The sequence below is a fragment of the Papio anubis genome, chromosome 5 (assembly GCF_008728515.1).
Source record: "Papio anubis isolate 15944 chromosome 5, Panubis1.0, whole genome shotgun sequence".
NCBI classification, from domain to species: Eukaryota; Metazoa; Chordata; class Mammalia; order Primates; family Cercopithecidae; genus Papio; species Papio anubis.
Genome location: NC_044980.1, coordinates 49,929,045 through 49,944,424, shown reverse-complemented (window position 1 = coordinate 49,944,424; position 15,380 = coordinate 49,929,045). Strand labels below are relative to the sequence as shown.

Genomic DNA, 15,380 nt, shown 5'->3' with positions numbered 1-15,380 from the left:
GAAAAAAAAGACCACTATACTCTTATTGCTGTAACACAACCACTTGAAGTTTTCCTTTCAGTCTTTTCTGGTGTATTTTATATTTCTGCTAAATAGTAATCATAGTCCACTTCAATTTCAGATCCTTTTTTCATGTAATGCTCATACATGAGCCTTCTTACATGTTATTGCAGAGTCTCCATAACAACTTTATTTAGCCAGTCCCTTCAGCCAGCCAATGTCTTTTTCAGTATATTTGAGCAGCTCAGACAATGCCTTCAAACCATCTCCAAGGATGCTTTCCAGTCATCATTCAACCATGCTCAAGTCTACCTGTTCTTGTGTTATGGAAACATAATGCTGACCCTGGTGGCCATGGAGGGACTGACAGCAGGGAGAGAGCTGCTGCAATGGTCCTGGTAAGAGACGAACAGGTGAGAAGCACAACTGGATATCTGTGTAAGTAATGAAAGCTTGTTGTGTCCCAGTTTCCTCATCTTGAGAAGCACCTGGCAAGCTTCCTGCCTAGCAGCACTTCAAGGTGGGTCACAGCATGGATGTGTTCACTAAGCATGCAGCCAATATTGTCTCTATCTGCTACAGCACCATATGATGTAAGTTCACAAAAAGCTAGAAAGGGAGACGGCTTTAAAACTATGAACTGAACACATTATTAAAGGAGTTTCTACTCATGTATTTATCCAACAAATACTGGGCATTTACTTTATAAAAATAGACCATTATGAGAAAATGTAAATAAAATGAAACATCTGACTCTAAGGAGCTTAAAATCTAGTTTATGAGACACAAAGACAAATGTATTGATAAAAGTGGTATGTGATAAAAGTTGAAAAAGTACAACAGCAAGGAGTTTTAAGTTTCACGGAGGAAGGGAGATTTGTATAGTGTAATACATTCCAGTTGAAAAAAAGTAGGTAGTGGAAAGGATTGTGTTCACGTCAAAAAGCTTTTTCTAAATTCGCTATACAGAATGCTTATAATAATGCTTTTACTGGTTAGACATGAAAGCTAATTATCCTAAAAAGCTGAACTACTACCATTTGACACTATTAAGATAGCTATAGCAAAAACAATAGACAATAACACGTGCTGACGAAGATGTAGAGAAAGCAGAAATCTCGTAAATTGCTAGTGAGAACATAAAGTGGTGTAGCCACTTTGGAAACAGTCTGGTAGTTTCTCATAAAGGTAAATATAGAGTTACCATAGGATCCAGCAATCCTACCTATTTCCACTCAAGATACTCAAAACATCCATACAAAAACTTGTATACAAATGTTCACAGCAGCATTATTCATCATAGCCAAAAAGTTAGAAAAAAAAACAAATGTCCTGTCCATCAACTGATGAACGGGTAAACAAAATATGGCATATCCACACAACAAAATATAATTTAGTTAGGCCAGGTATGGTGGCTCATGCCTGTAATCCCAGCACTCTGGGAGGCTGAGGTGGATGGGTAACCTGAGGTCAGGAGTTCAAGACCAGCCTGGCCAACATGGCGAAACCCTGTTTCTAATAAAAATTCAATAATTAGCGGGCATGGTGGTGTATGTCTGTAATTCTAGCTACTAGGGAGGCTGAGGCAGGAGAATCGCTTGAACCCAGGAGGCAGAGGTTGTAGTGAGCCACAATCACGCCACTGGACTGAAGCCTGGGTGACACAGCAGGACTCTGTCACACACACATATAAAATTTGGCCATAAAAGGAATGAAGTACTGATTTATGCTACAACAGGCATAAAGCTTGCAGACATGCTAAGTGAAAGACAGCAGACATAAACATCATATATTACATGATTCTATTTTAAGAAATATCCAGAATAGGCAAAACCACACAGATAGAAAGTAGACTTGTGATTGCCAAGGGCTGGAGGATGGGATAAACAGAGAGTGACTGCTAATGGGTATAAAGTTCCTTCAGAGGGTAAGAAGAATGTTCTGAAGTTACATAGTGGTGATGGTTGCAAGTATGTGCGAATACACTAAAAACCAGTGAGCTGGATATTTTAAAAGGGTGAGTGCTATGCTGTGTAAATTATATCTCAATTTTAAAAAGGAAGAAAAAAACAGAACATCCTATGTGAAATATCAAACTACAGCAAAATAAACTTTATCTTGTCTTGCTGATGAGAGCTGACAGGTTCAGAGCTGACAGTTTATTTAAAAGATAGCTGATAGCTGGCCAGGCGCGGTGGCTCAAGCCTGTAATCCCAGCACTTTGGGAGGCCGAGACGGGCGGATCACGAGGTCAGGAGATCGAGACCATCCTGGCTAACACGGTGAAACCCCGTCTCTACTAAAAAATACAAAAAACTAGCCGGGCGAGGTGGTGGGCGTCTATAGTCCCAGCTACTTGGGAGGCTGAGGCAGGAGAATGGTGTAAACCCGGGAGGCGGAGCTTGCAGTGAGCTGAGATCCGGCCGCTGCACTCCAGCCCTGGCGACAAAGCAAGACTCCGTCTCAAAAAAAAAAAAAAAAAGATAGCTAACATTTTCCTGTTTTAGCCAATTAAACCAACAGGACAAGAAAATGACAAACACATATTTATTCAGTGAAACATATAAAATTCTACTATAAAAACCAAGTTTCTGCCATACCTGTGCTTTTTTTTCACAAAGCGTATACACAGTTTCCAAATTTGGATCATTGTGAAGTGGATGAGAATACATTCGATGCTCAAAAGCTTCTACTTTCTGAATGACTTTTTTCAGCCCTTGATCTTGAATGCCCATATCATCAATAGGGTCTAATAAGGGGATGCCGTCAGGAAAACGTTTCTGAACTTCCTGAAAAAAATATATAAAATTCATTTTCATCTTATAGTCAAAATTAGTAAGACCAAACCAAATCAGTGTTTCCTTTTTTTTCTATGCACATGGACATAAAAGGTATACTACATATATAATTTTGTCTTTTGCCAATTTAAATTGTAGGGCATTTTTCTCCTGCATTTATTTTTGAAAACTCCTTTTCAATGCTATCCTATGATTTACAGATGTATTATGATTTACTAATAAAACTACAAGTCATAATTCGATCATAGTCCTGAACGTGGCACAACTTACTGATAAATTCGTTACTGTATAACATTGTTGTAACTTCTTGCCATCACAAGTAATCTTGTATTAAACATCTATGTTTAAACTGCTTTCGGATTATTTCCTTTGTGTTGATGCCTAGGGAGGGCACTATTGACTTGGAAAGTACAGACTTTTTAAAAGCTCCTGAGACTTTTAGCTTAAAAAAAACATGAATAATGGTTAAATGCAATAAACACATTCGTACACAGAAGAAATAGCTCACTGTAGGCTGGCATCCTATTGAGAAACTTTCAGGGTCTTGGATAAGCCTTAAAGATAAGATAGGATTTGGCTAGTTAGGAACTGGGAATTGGGGAGGAGAAACACATTAACAGTAAAAAACAAATGTAAAGGGTTCAAAGACATTTGCAGATTATTGTCCTAAATGAGCAGATAATGCTAGCTCTTTCAAAAGACTGGTATCTCCGGTACGTGCATGTGGTACAGTTTCAAGATATATGTCTGCCCTAATCAAAGGGGGCTAGCGTCAGCGCAAAAATCTTACACATGAGCCTGGCCAATTTTTATATATAAAGAAACTGAGTCACAGGTGTGAGGTTCCAGAACAAACACTAAAACTGTAGTTCTGAAGTTTAAAAAGTATAATTAATGTAGCTAAAGGGAAATCTTTATACATTATGTGAAGGGTTCTGTTGGCAGGCTAATTTCCCCAATTTTTCCTCCTGTGGCTTCTCACCATGTGGTGACTATGTAAAGGACCATGAAGGACCAAGAAAAAAAACAGTCTAACTTTGTTTAAATCATGATGCAAAACTGAGACTCAGGTTATCGTGAAATTAATGTGAAAGCTGAAATATATCAACACGATATAGCACAGGGATGTTTAAGACAAATACAGACAAGCCTGAAATTTGCCAATAGACAAAGAAATTAATTTCAATTTTAACTTTAGCAAAATGAGAACTGACCTAACCCAGAAGTATAAAACAATTATTTTTTTCAAAATAATGGCATTACTTAATGCTAAATTAATAATGATTAATGTGTATTTCTGCTCAAAACTGTGCTATTCTGAAAATATTAGAAAAAACAATTTCAGTGGGACTTTACGCTTCAATGAACTTATAAGATATATTTATTTACTACCAGACCAACAGTGATAAAAACTTTCTAGAAGTGGTTGTTTTGGAAAAGATATCCACATCTACATAAAAATTTTGTAAAACTGTCAGAGAATCATTCATTTCATGAAGCCCACCATCGGAATACAGCTTAAAAATTCCTACTCTACACTGAAAGCATCCTACTATCTTTGCTTTCTCAGATTTTAGTACAGAGCCTTCACTGCACAGTAAATGCTCTTCAAACTATTAACTAAATAACTTTGTTAAAATCACTTCCTTTTTTTTTTTTCTTAAAAGAGACAAGGTCTCCCTCTGTTGCACATGCTAGAGTGCAGTGATGTGATCACAGCTTACTGTAGCCTGGAACTCCTGGAATCAAGTCAACCTCCTGCCTTGGCCTCCTGAGTAGCTGGGATTACAGGTGCATACCACTGAGTCCTACTAATTTCTTTTTAAATTATTTTTTAAATTTTTTGTAGAGATGGGGGCCTCACTATGTTGCCCAGGTTGGTTTCAAATTCCTGGCCTCTGGTGATCCTTGTGCTGTGGCATCCCAAAGAGTTGGGATTACAGGCATGAGCCACTGCACCTTGTTTCTACTAGAAAATTAAATTTACTACAAAATCTTAATTTTCCCTATTGAAAATTAAACAATTTCATGTATTTATTAACTATATTAAAAAATGGTTAAAAGTCCTGTCAGTACATGATTTTATACATAAAACTTGTAATACAGTCTATAGTTTTCACTCATAATGAATAAAGTAAAATGGTTTTCCTTCTGAGTCCTCCTTTACTAACTCACTTTGTTGGTAGATTCAAAGAGAGGACAAATCCACATGAAAATCTGCTGCCATTATTTTTATGAAAAATAATTGCCACTATTGGCAGTATTTATAGGTATTCTGAAAGAAAGCAATATATTTAAAAGCATTTCAGTTGCCTCTTTATAAACACTATCTGTATTTACATAAAATTTATATTTAGTTTATAAAATTAACACATACCTGTATTGATTTTAAAACACTCTGTCTATTGTCCACTGGCCGAAGGTCTTTAGGAATGTAAAGCCTAACACTGCTGATAGCAGACAGGAGATGCACCAAAACTGGGACAACCTATGACCAAAAGGTTATACAGTATTACAGTTAAGCTTGCACGTGTTCATATTCTACTATTTCCTAAACTTGGATCCTTACAGAGGAAGTTGCATTTACAGTATGTAACAAGTATAAGTACATAATAATTACTGGGAAGCATTCTCTCATCCTGAAGCTTTTATCGTAATAGAGACTGTATTTAAAAAGTAAAAACTAGTTCAAACCTCTAAATAACAGGTAAATAAATGGTACATAAAAATAAGAGCTCCTCTCAATACAGAAGCCACACTTTATTCATTTTTATGGTCTCAGATATTTGGCAGTTCAAAAATATTAATACATAAAGGTACTATAGTATTAAAAATGAAAGATTCTTGTTTAATAGGTTTAGGAGGTCAAGAAAGATTCCTGTAAGTTCTGGATGGGCAGGAATGAAGAAGTATTTCAAAGAGAGAAAGCAGCATATTCCACTAGAAATAATCTTGAAGAACACCTATGTGCAAACTTTCTTCCATGCTTTCTCTTGTCGAAATGGCAAATTATCAACATTAAATTTTGCTTCCTTTCAAGTGATCTTGAATCCAGAGAGCCTCCATAAACTGAGGCAAAGTTAATGTTTCCACAGGTCCAAATCTGTCTCCCACGGCTACTTTTACACTGATCACTGATGAAAACACAATTTCCACTGGCTTGCTGATAACAAATATATTCATAGTGCTTTAATGAACAAAAATGGTATAGCGGTTGAACATGTGAATCCAGTCTTCAGCTAATTGTGTGACCTTACACAAATTATCTAACCTTTCTAGATTTTCTAGTAAAGGTAGAAAGGTTCGATAATTTGCCAAACTTGCCAAAAAAGGTTTAGTTTGTCAAACCATTAACAGAAGTTTTTCTCTCTCTAGTTAAGTTTTTGGGGTGGGCTGTTTTTTCTTTCTTCCTGCCTGCCTTTTCCTCCTTTTTTAATCATTTGAAACTAACTTGCAGACAACAATCACTTCACTTGACCAGCAAATACATGTATATGTTAAGAACAAGCACATTCTCCTGTAAAGCTACAATATTGTAGGAATATTGTATATGATAAGGAAATATCATATACAATCCCTATGCAGATTTCCCCACGGACCCCCTAATGACCTTCATACATTACTACTACCATTATACTTTTGGATCCAGCCAAAGATCACAAACTGGATTTAGTGGTCATGTCTCCTTAGTCTTCTTTAATCTAAAAATATACCCCACCTTTCTTGCTCTTTTATGGTACTGACATTTTCACAGATTTCCAAATTTACAGAAAAGTTGTAAGAATGAAATAAATCCCACATATCCTTATTTCAATTCTCTAATTGGTTATATTTTGCCTATTTGCTTCATCGTTCTCTTTCTACACACATAAAGTACAAGTGTTAAATGAGGGAAATCTAATGTCGAGACAATGATATCATCTAATCTGTAGTCCATATTAAGATTTCACCCTCTTTCACAATGATGTCTTTTATACCACTCTATCTTCCCCACCACCACTCCATGGAACCAAACTAGGATCATACACTGATGTCACATTTCTTTCTTCTTTAATCTAGAACAGTTCCCCAGTTTTTCTGTGTCTCTCAAGACCTTGTTTTTTTTTTTTTAATAATAAAGGTTATTTTATAGAATGACTCTCAGTTTGGGTTTCTCTAGTCATGAGGAATCGTAAGATTCAGATTATGCATTTTTGGTAGAAGTCATGTTCTGTTCTACTCAGTCCACTAGTCAACATTATTAGAGATAATGTTGATCACTTTGATCATTTGATTAAGGTGCTATCTGCAGGATTCTTTATTATAGTATTATTTACTATTTTACTCTCTACAATTAAGAAATTGGTAGGGAGAGCCTTTAGAGACTTTGGAAATATCACTTCTTCATTAAACTTTCAGTTTACTAGTTTCAGCATCCATGGATGATTCTTGCCACAGTCAATTATTATTTGTGATAGTTGCCTAATGGTGACTTTTCTAACTTTTATTTTATTTATTCTTTGAGATGAAGTCTCACTCTGTTGCCCAGGCTGGAGTGCAATGGCATGATCTCGGCTCAATGCAATCTCTACCTCCCGGGTTCAAGCAATTCTCCTGCCTCAGCCTCCTGAGTAGCTAGGATTATAGGCATGTGCCACCATGCCCAACTAATTTTGTATTTTTAGTAGAGATGGCATTTCGTCATGTTTATCAGGCTGGTCTCGAAATCCTGACCTCAAGTGATCTGCCTACCTTGGCCTTTCACAGTGCTGAGATTAAAGGCGTGAGCCACCATGGCCGGCCATTTCTTTTATATTTTATATATCTCTTTCTGGATTCATGGATTATTTTATTTTCATATGGTTATAATCCTTTACTATCTTTTTTTTTTGAGATGGAGTCTCGCTCTGTCACCCAGGCTGGAGTGCAGCGGTGCGATCTCGGCTCACTGTAACCATCACCTCCGGTTCAAATGATTCAACTGCCTCAGCCTCCCAAGTAGCTGAGACTACAGGCACCTGCCACCATCCCTGGCTAATTTTTGTATTTTTAGTAGAGATGGGGTTACACCATGTTAGACAGGCTGGTCTTAAACTCCTGACCTCAGGTGATCTGCCTGCCTCTGCCTCCCAAAGTGCTGGGATTACAGGTGTGAGCCACCATGCCCAGTCCTTTACTATCATTTTTATTTTTACTTCCAAACTCTCTAATTCAGGGGTCCCCAAGTCCCAGAATGGTACCAGTCTGTGGCCTGTTAGGAACCAGGCCATGCAGCAAGAGTGGTGGGGGAGCAAGCATTACTGCCTGAGTTCCCCCCTCCTGTCAGATCAGCAGCAACATTAGATTCTCATAGCAGCGCAAACACAGCGCATGCAAGGGATCTAGGTTGCTTGGTCCTTATGAGAATCTAAGGTCTGATGATCGGAGGTGGGACAGTTTCATCCCCAAGCCACCCCTGCTCCACATTGATCCATGGAAAAACTATCTTCCATGAAACCAGTTTCTTTTGCTAAAAAGACTGGGGACTGCTGGTCTAATTCATTTTAGAAACAACATTCTGTAAGCTGCACTGGGTTTTGGGCCACCAATTTGTGAACCAGCAGCTGATGCACTGTTTGGACAGAGAAGACTCAGGACATGAAAAATTATCAATAACACATAGGCAGCATCCAGAGTTAAAGATGCACAATTTGTATGCACTAAGGTACATCAAAAAAGGTGGAAAAATTAAAAATGATTCACTTGGCTTTAGAAAGAGTATTTTTATATACCTGTAGTTGAATTCAATATGCACAGGTATCTGTGAATTTCCTTCAAAACAGAGTAAAACCATTTTGTGAAGACGAGATTCAGAAGGAAGACAAAAACTGTCCAATTTCAAAGGCTGCTTTCCATAATAAACTCCATCCAAGAAATGGTCAACTAACACTTTAATGACAGGAAACAGATTACAAAGGCCATTTATAAATGTCTCCTAAAGCACAGAAAAGGGAAATCCTAAGAGTTCCCTAACTAGAAACATGACATTTTATAAACAAGAAGTTAAATGTTTACAAATTGAATGTATAGTTGTCATGAAATTATAAACATCAAATTTCAGATATTTTAAAACATCGTAATATTTGCATATGGCAGTTTATTCATTTTTCTAAACCCAATTACTTTCATGATATAACTCAGAATTCAGGTTCAACATGATGCGTCTTTATAAGTCCAAATAACCATGTGAGCAATCAGTGGAAACTTGCTAGAATACCAATAACAGGAAGTATTTTTATCCTTAGATCTTTTAAATCTTTTAAATTTTCCCCTAAATAAGCAAATGTGGTAGATAATATAAGAAGTTTTAAGTCAATACATTTTAAATACATTTCAAGCTATATAATTTCTTCAAATCAAGACTATCAGCTGAAACATGGTTTTTGAATTTTTCATTCAAACAAGCAAGTTGTTTTTTGAACCAACTGAATTTTAATCAAGTCATGGCAGACACAGTTATTTTATCCAATGTGCTATTGATTAATTCACTATTAAAAAACTGGATATATGTCAGTGAAAATGGTGGAGTAAGGACCTCCAAAAATCCTCTTCTCCATAAAAGCAATGCCAACACTGAGAAAACTTGTCAAAATCAACTTCTTCAGAATTCTGGAAATTAACCAAAGGCTTGTAGGAATTCAGTGATCATATATTCAAGAAAAATGCTGACTTTTGGTAAGAACAGCAAGCTTTGTGGCAAATTTAACTTATCCTACTCCATCTCCCACTCCTCAGCTTTCTAACAGCCTGAAAACCAAAGAGTAAATCCCACTGAAAACCAGTATTGCAGCCACTGGAGGGGAGAGAATAGGGTTGGAACCTCTTCAAAGGCCTATTCCCATAGAATTGTCATTATTCCTGTCATCTGGTGGTTCCCTGGAAGACTCCATTCACAAGGCTGTTTTTTATTTGACCTGACTGAGAGCTTACCAGTGCAAACCTTTTTCCTGGATGTGTCTGTCAAAAGTAGTAAGAAGCAACTGCTTAACACCATGGCTGCCTGAGGTTGTGAATGACAGCTGGGACAAACAACAGGTTAACCAGAAAGCTTAAAAGGAAAAGCTGGGGAGTAAGACATTCATGGGGAATTAGAAAAGCTCCCACACATTTCTGGAAATCTAGAAGGCCATGACCAGGGCTGTGTGCATGTCCAAGAAAGCCCTGAAAAGACTCTAAGCTTTCACTTCTGTCTGACCATGAAATTGTACATCCAGGAAGCGGCTAAGGTAATGTTGTTAACTGTGTAGCTGAGGGTTGATGGCTTGCTGCAATATGTATACAAAGCCTCTAAATAAAGACTGGGGAACTTTTTTTATTTTTTAGACAGAGCCCTGCTCTGTCACCCAGGCTGGAGTGAAGTGGCACAATCTTGGCTCACTGCAACCTCCACCTCCTGGGTTCAAGTAAGTCTCCTGCCTCAGCCTCTTGAATAGCTGAAGCTACAGGCGCACACCATCATGCTGGCTAATTTTTGCATTTTTAGTACAGATGGGTTTTGGCCATGTTGGCCAGGCTGGTCTCGAACTCCTGACCTCAAGTCATCTACCCATCTCAGCCCCTCAAAGTGCTGGGATTACAGGCATGAGCCACCACGCCCAGCCAGACAGGAGAACTTAATGATTGCAGACATTTAAGGAAGTCTCTGCACAATTATGAGCTGACCATTAAACTAACCAAGCAGAGATCTTTGTGGCCACACACAATTTAAAAATACAGACTTAAAAGAATTCAGAAATCACAAAACAAACCAATGACAACAAGTAACAAGAATAAACTCTGGGAGAGCAGGAAAACTCTTGCCAATTTCCTTAGCAGCATAGACTGAAATAAACATAATAAAAAATGCTACAGGAGCAGAGGAAAGGTCTTCACTTTGCCTTGGTTTCAGGACTGCCTATATAATTTTCTTGGAAGAATCTGAGCTTTCAGTGGGAGAGTGCTGTGCCTTACTATCAATGTCTGCCATGAGAAAGGGAGAATGTTGAGATGTGTGGCACACATTTGCTATTCCAACTTGCAATAACTCCTAAAGGCCCTTTGGGGACAATGAGTATATGCCGAACTGTGGGAGTTTTAGCCTCATTTATAGTTAGGCAGTCAGTCAGTAAAATAAATGTTAGAAAAAAATAAAAATCACACAAGTTTCACTTGGTGGTGGAATTCTAGAGGTGAACAAATTAGAAGACTAAGAAAAGGAGGCCAAAGTTTAGGTAATATTCAGAATTATAAATAAACATTTAAATCGTCATTTAAAAATGTTACAGTGAATTGTCTTTTTAAAAATACTGCCAACTCCAAAACCCGTAATTTATCGATCCAAAGAAGAAGTCTATGATACTACAGTGGTAGATTTTACTTTCTACAAACCAATCTCATAATAACAAATTTCATTGCAATGACTTTTTGTAAAAGACCTATCCAGTACGCCACATTTTACATTTAATAAAAGCACATGTAAATTAAATGATTTTAACTAAGGAAATTTGGGTAGAAATTTTTCATTGTTAAAATAATGCTTCAGTCATTACAGAGCCTCCTCCTTAAAACTGGGTTATGTTCTGATAAACTAGTTGTAAGTTGAAAATATTGTTAGGTCAAAAATGTATTTAATACATGAACACCTAATCTACCAAACATAACTTGGTGCAGTTTACCTTAAATGTGCTAAGAACACTTACACTGGCTTACATTTGGGCAAAATCATCTAACAAAGCCTATTAATCTCATTAATGTATTGATGTATTAATCATCTCATTAATGTATTAATGTTCTATAATACTTAATGATTATCGCTTTTGCACTGTTGTAAAGTCAAAAAATCCTAAATCAGGACTGCCTATATTTCCATGGGAATGGGAAATAAACAGCATGAATGGATTCAAACTGTAAAATCACTCAGTCACAAGCAAAGATAACGAAAAATCTTTACAGCCCTGGTAAAATCCAGCTTCATGTAAAATTTCAATGACTGAATACTTTTTCTTTCACTTTGTCATGATTTATCTTGTAACTTGATAAAAGAAAAATAAAACAAATCTCATTAATTATCCTACTGATATGTTAGATGGCTTTACCTTAAATATACCTTAAAATACCTTGAAAAATTCTGATTTAGAGATCATGATAGTATGTTCATTACCATCACATTGGAGAACTTTGGTGATTATAAGTAAGTTACAGAATATCTGAAATCTGAAGACAGAAAGTTATGCACAAACCTGCATCTCTCCTTTCTCATCAGGTTTAGCTGGTTTTGCAGCTTCTGTAGCTGAATTTTTCAAGCTCTCTTTGCTACAGCGAAGAAGTACTTCTACTACATACAAAGGATCCAGTTCACCAGAGTTAGGCTAAAAAACAAAACAGAAGATGTTCATTCATTCTTAAGAAACTGGCCCACAAATAGTTCCATCTGTAGAGGAACTATTTTCTCAGCATTTAGCATTATGACTGACACAAACTGTGTAATACATATTTATTTTATGAAACGAAAACTGTCTCTCTGGATTCAACATGTTCCACTGGATGAGAAAACACAGAAATAACTTTGTATTTATAAATTTTCTATTTATAAATTCTAATTTAATAGTACAAGCACTGTCAAGTGTGTCACAGAATGTTTCTAATAATGTTAAGAAACTAAAATTTTCAGTGTCAGAAAATTAATTTGTATCTTCAAATCACTCTAAATAACATAAAAGATAGATTGAGATTATTTTATTGCTTATTATGCTAGCATTTCTATAATGTGGTTCCAATTTTTATTGTCTTTTAGTCTTTAATATTCTGTAATAAAGCTATAATTCTGAAGATCTAACAACTACTAAGATCTCACCACAACTTCTGCACTATGATAATGTATGTTTGAGTAGTATCTTTCAAGCAATAACAGAAGATATTTTTTCAGTACAGAATTCTTTTTAAAAATATTTAAATAATCTATTTTGCATAAAATACATAAAAGGAAAGTTATATGGCAATGACTTGACTATGTGGCCTCCACCCAGGACAGTTCCTACTAAAAAAATGAAAATCTGTCAATAGATGACAATGAATCCATTTCTACAATCTATTTCTGCAATAAACTACCAATAGTTTAACAAGAAAACGTATTTCCAAAGAAAAAAGAAATCACAATTATTTTAAATCGAGTTCAAATTTCCTCAAAGAAAGCATACGCTCTATTATTACAATATGAAAGAAAAACTAACTTTTTCTCAGCATACATTAGTTCAAAATGTGGTTAAAGGAAGTTGCAAAACATTCCTTAGTTTAAACACAAAGCACAGATGAAGATAGTATTTTGATTAGATTATTTTTATCTGCAAAGATTGTGTTCAGTCATTATGAAATGAGTTTTACGAACAATGAGCTAAACAAATAGCTATGATCAACTATCAAGTCTTCCTAAGGAGCCAATGATTATAAGAAGACTCAATGATTATCATATTAGCTTTACAGAGGAGGAAAAAAACCCTCTGAATAAGATGCATAACACAATTTGATAGATGAATTAGCTCCAAAGTGCTAGGAAGATGTGAGTATCTGAAAAAAAAACTCCACAGGCATATGAGCAATCTTTAATGTTTCTAGATAACTCTGTTGTTGGATTTGGTCCCAATTTTGTAGATTTCATTAATAAATTTAATACTCTCTGTAAGATACAACAATCACAGAAGTGACTATTTTAACTCAAGTATATCATACATAATCATCTATTTATGCAGAGCTACTAAAACCAACTTATAGCATTATGGAAATATTCTCAAGTGTTACTATGGAAACACAATAGGAAACCTTCTACACTGTAACATTAAATGAAAATTTGATGTTAAAGGTATTTCCTAAGATTATTAATTTTTTCTCAGCTAACTTGCTTTAGTTTTGCACTCTGTAAAGACGGATCAATGTCAACTTTCAGATAAAAAACTAGTTAAGTCTTCTATTATCTTAATTTAGATTTTTGTTTATAAGTCCTAATTTTTACTTCTTAACAGTATAACTGAACTTGTTTTTCCCAGCTTTTCTTTATTCCTTTTAAAGTGTGGCTAATTTCTGGCTATAAACTGAAATTACCTAATTAAAACACAATTTGGTAATCCCAAGCTTGTAGAACGCAAAGAAACAAGCAATTTAAAATAACAATGACAAGTACAATTACATTTTTATTTATTTAAAATGCTTCTAAGTTTTCTTTGTTGGTTTGTATACACCCTCTGCCTCTGGCAAGCTCTACTGGCCACAAAAATCTTTGGATTTGTATTCTGACTTAGATCCCAAAATTAATAAAAATGTACTTTACATTTTTAGTGAACAAATTCAAGTAGTGAAATGAAAAAATTAGTTTCACCACCAATAGAAACAGAAAAAAATGAATGTGTTCCTCTCTAATCCTCATTTTATCTTTGCCTAAAAGAACTCTCATCGACTGATTCTACCTTTATAGTTAGACAGTCACATGAATGAATTTAGGATCAAAAGAGGCAAGTGATTTTTAAAAAATATGTCTTCTGTGTGTGTATGCATACTTGTAATTATGTTAGCTATAATTTTTCTCTCCTGAACCTCAGACTACCAGAGCATGACAGTGTGATCCACAAGCCTGCTCCCCAGCAACTGGAAAAAATTATGAAAAACCAATCATTTAAAGTTTCTGGAAACATCATAAGGGAATATATCAAGTGAAGAAAGATCTAGTCCAAAAAAACCTCTAAAATTCATTAAAGTCTTTGATATCTGAACAAAGACCGCTCCCTCCCTCACTCTTCCCACTTCACTGAAACAGAAACTCCAGACTGGTGAAGCCAAAAATACAGAAGGGCTCAGTATCCCTGCAGCTCTTAGTTGAAGAGGGCTAACTTTTAGGAGGGGCAGGATGTGAACATTTCTCATCCTCCTCCCACCTACCTGTTGCTGCTGCTAAGTCCTCTGCAAGTAAGGCTGAAAGGTACAGGCTCCCCTTCATTCATCTAGCCTCTACTGGTTGGCCAGAGGCTCTATCTTGGTGTGGTGCTGCTGAGAAAAAGGGCCCCAACAGCCCTTCCCCTGGTTCATAAGGCAATGGGTCCATGTTGGAAGAGGCAAGATGAAAATACCTGAGGCTTCCACCCCAACCCTCCGCCTATCCCCCAGCTTTTAAAGCGGGGATGTTACTCAGAGAAAAGTGTGCATTGTCCCTACCCCCAATTTTAGAATTTTGACTCAGAGATTTTGCCTGGGTGAAGAAATAGGCCTTAAAACAGACAACTCTTAATATCTTCCCAAAGGACCAGATTTTATTTGTAACAGAGCCTGAGGAAATTCAAGACTAAGATTAACTTTCAGAAACAGCAGAGGCTGTGGTGAAATACAATTGGTAGATCTGTATTCCTTGGAGATATAGGCTAAATTGTACAGCAGAGAGTTTGCAGAAGAGAACCTGGTTTTAAAAATGATAGTGGGAGAAGTCCTCCTGCTATAGAGCTTAACAGTTGGGTATGCCCAGAGAAAGGTAAAGTTACAGAGACCCCTGTCCAAACCATTGTCATCTCAGGATGACTGTGGGCATAACCAGGGCTGTGACCCCCA

At 36.3% G+C, this 15,380-nt stretch overlaps 1 protein-coding gene across 2 annotated transcripts in view; it reads right to left on the bottom strand.

Moving 5' to 3' along the window:
• MTREX (Mtr4 exosome RNA helicase) overlaps positions 1-15,380 on the bottom strand; it is a 124,869-nt gene that overhangs the window by 29,544 nt on the left and 79,945 nt on the right. For both annotated transcript variants that reach the window (XM_021939365.2, XM_003899677.5), the window contains exons 19-21: positions 12,035-12,163; positions 5,176-5,286; positions 2,601-2,789 (exon numbers count right to left, since the gene is read on the bottom strand). In XM_021939365.2, coding sequence (XP_021795057.2) covers positions 2,601-2,789; positions 5,176-5,286; positions 12,035-12,163 — 429 coding nt within the window. The remainder of the gene's footprint in view (positions 1-2,600; positions 2,790-5,175; positions 5,287-12,034; positions 12,164-15,380) is intronic.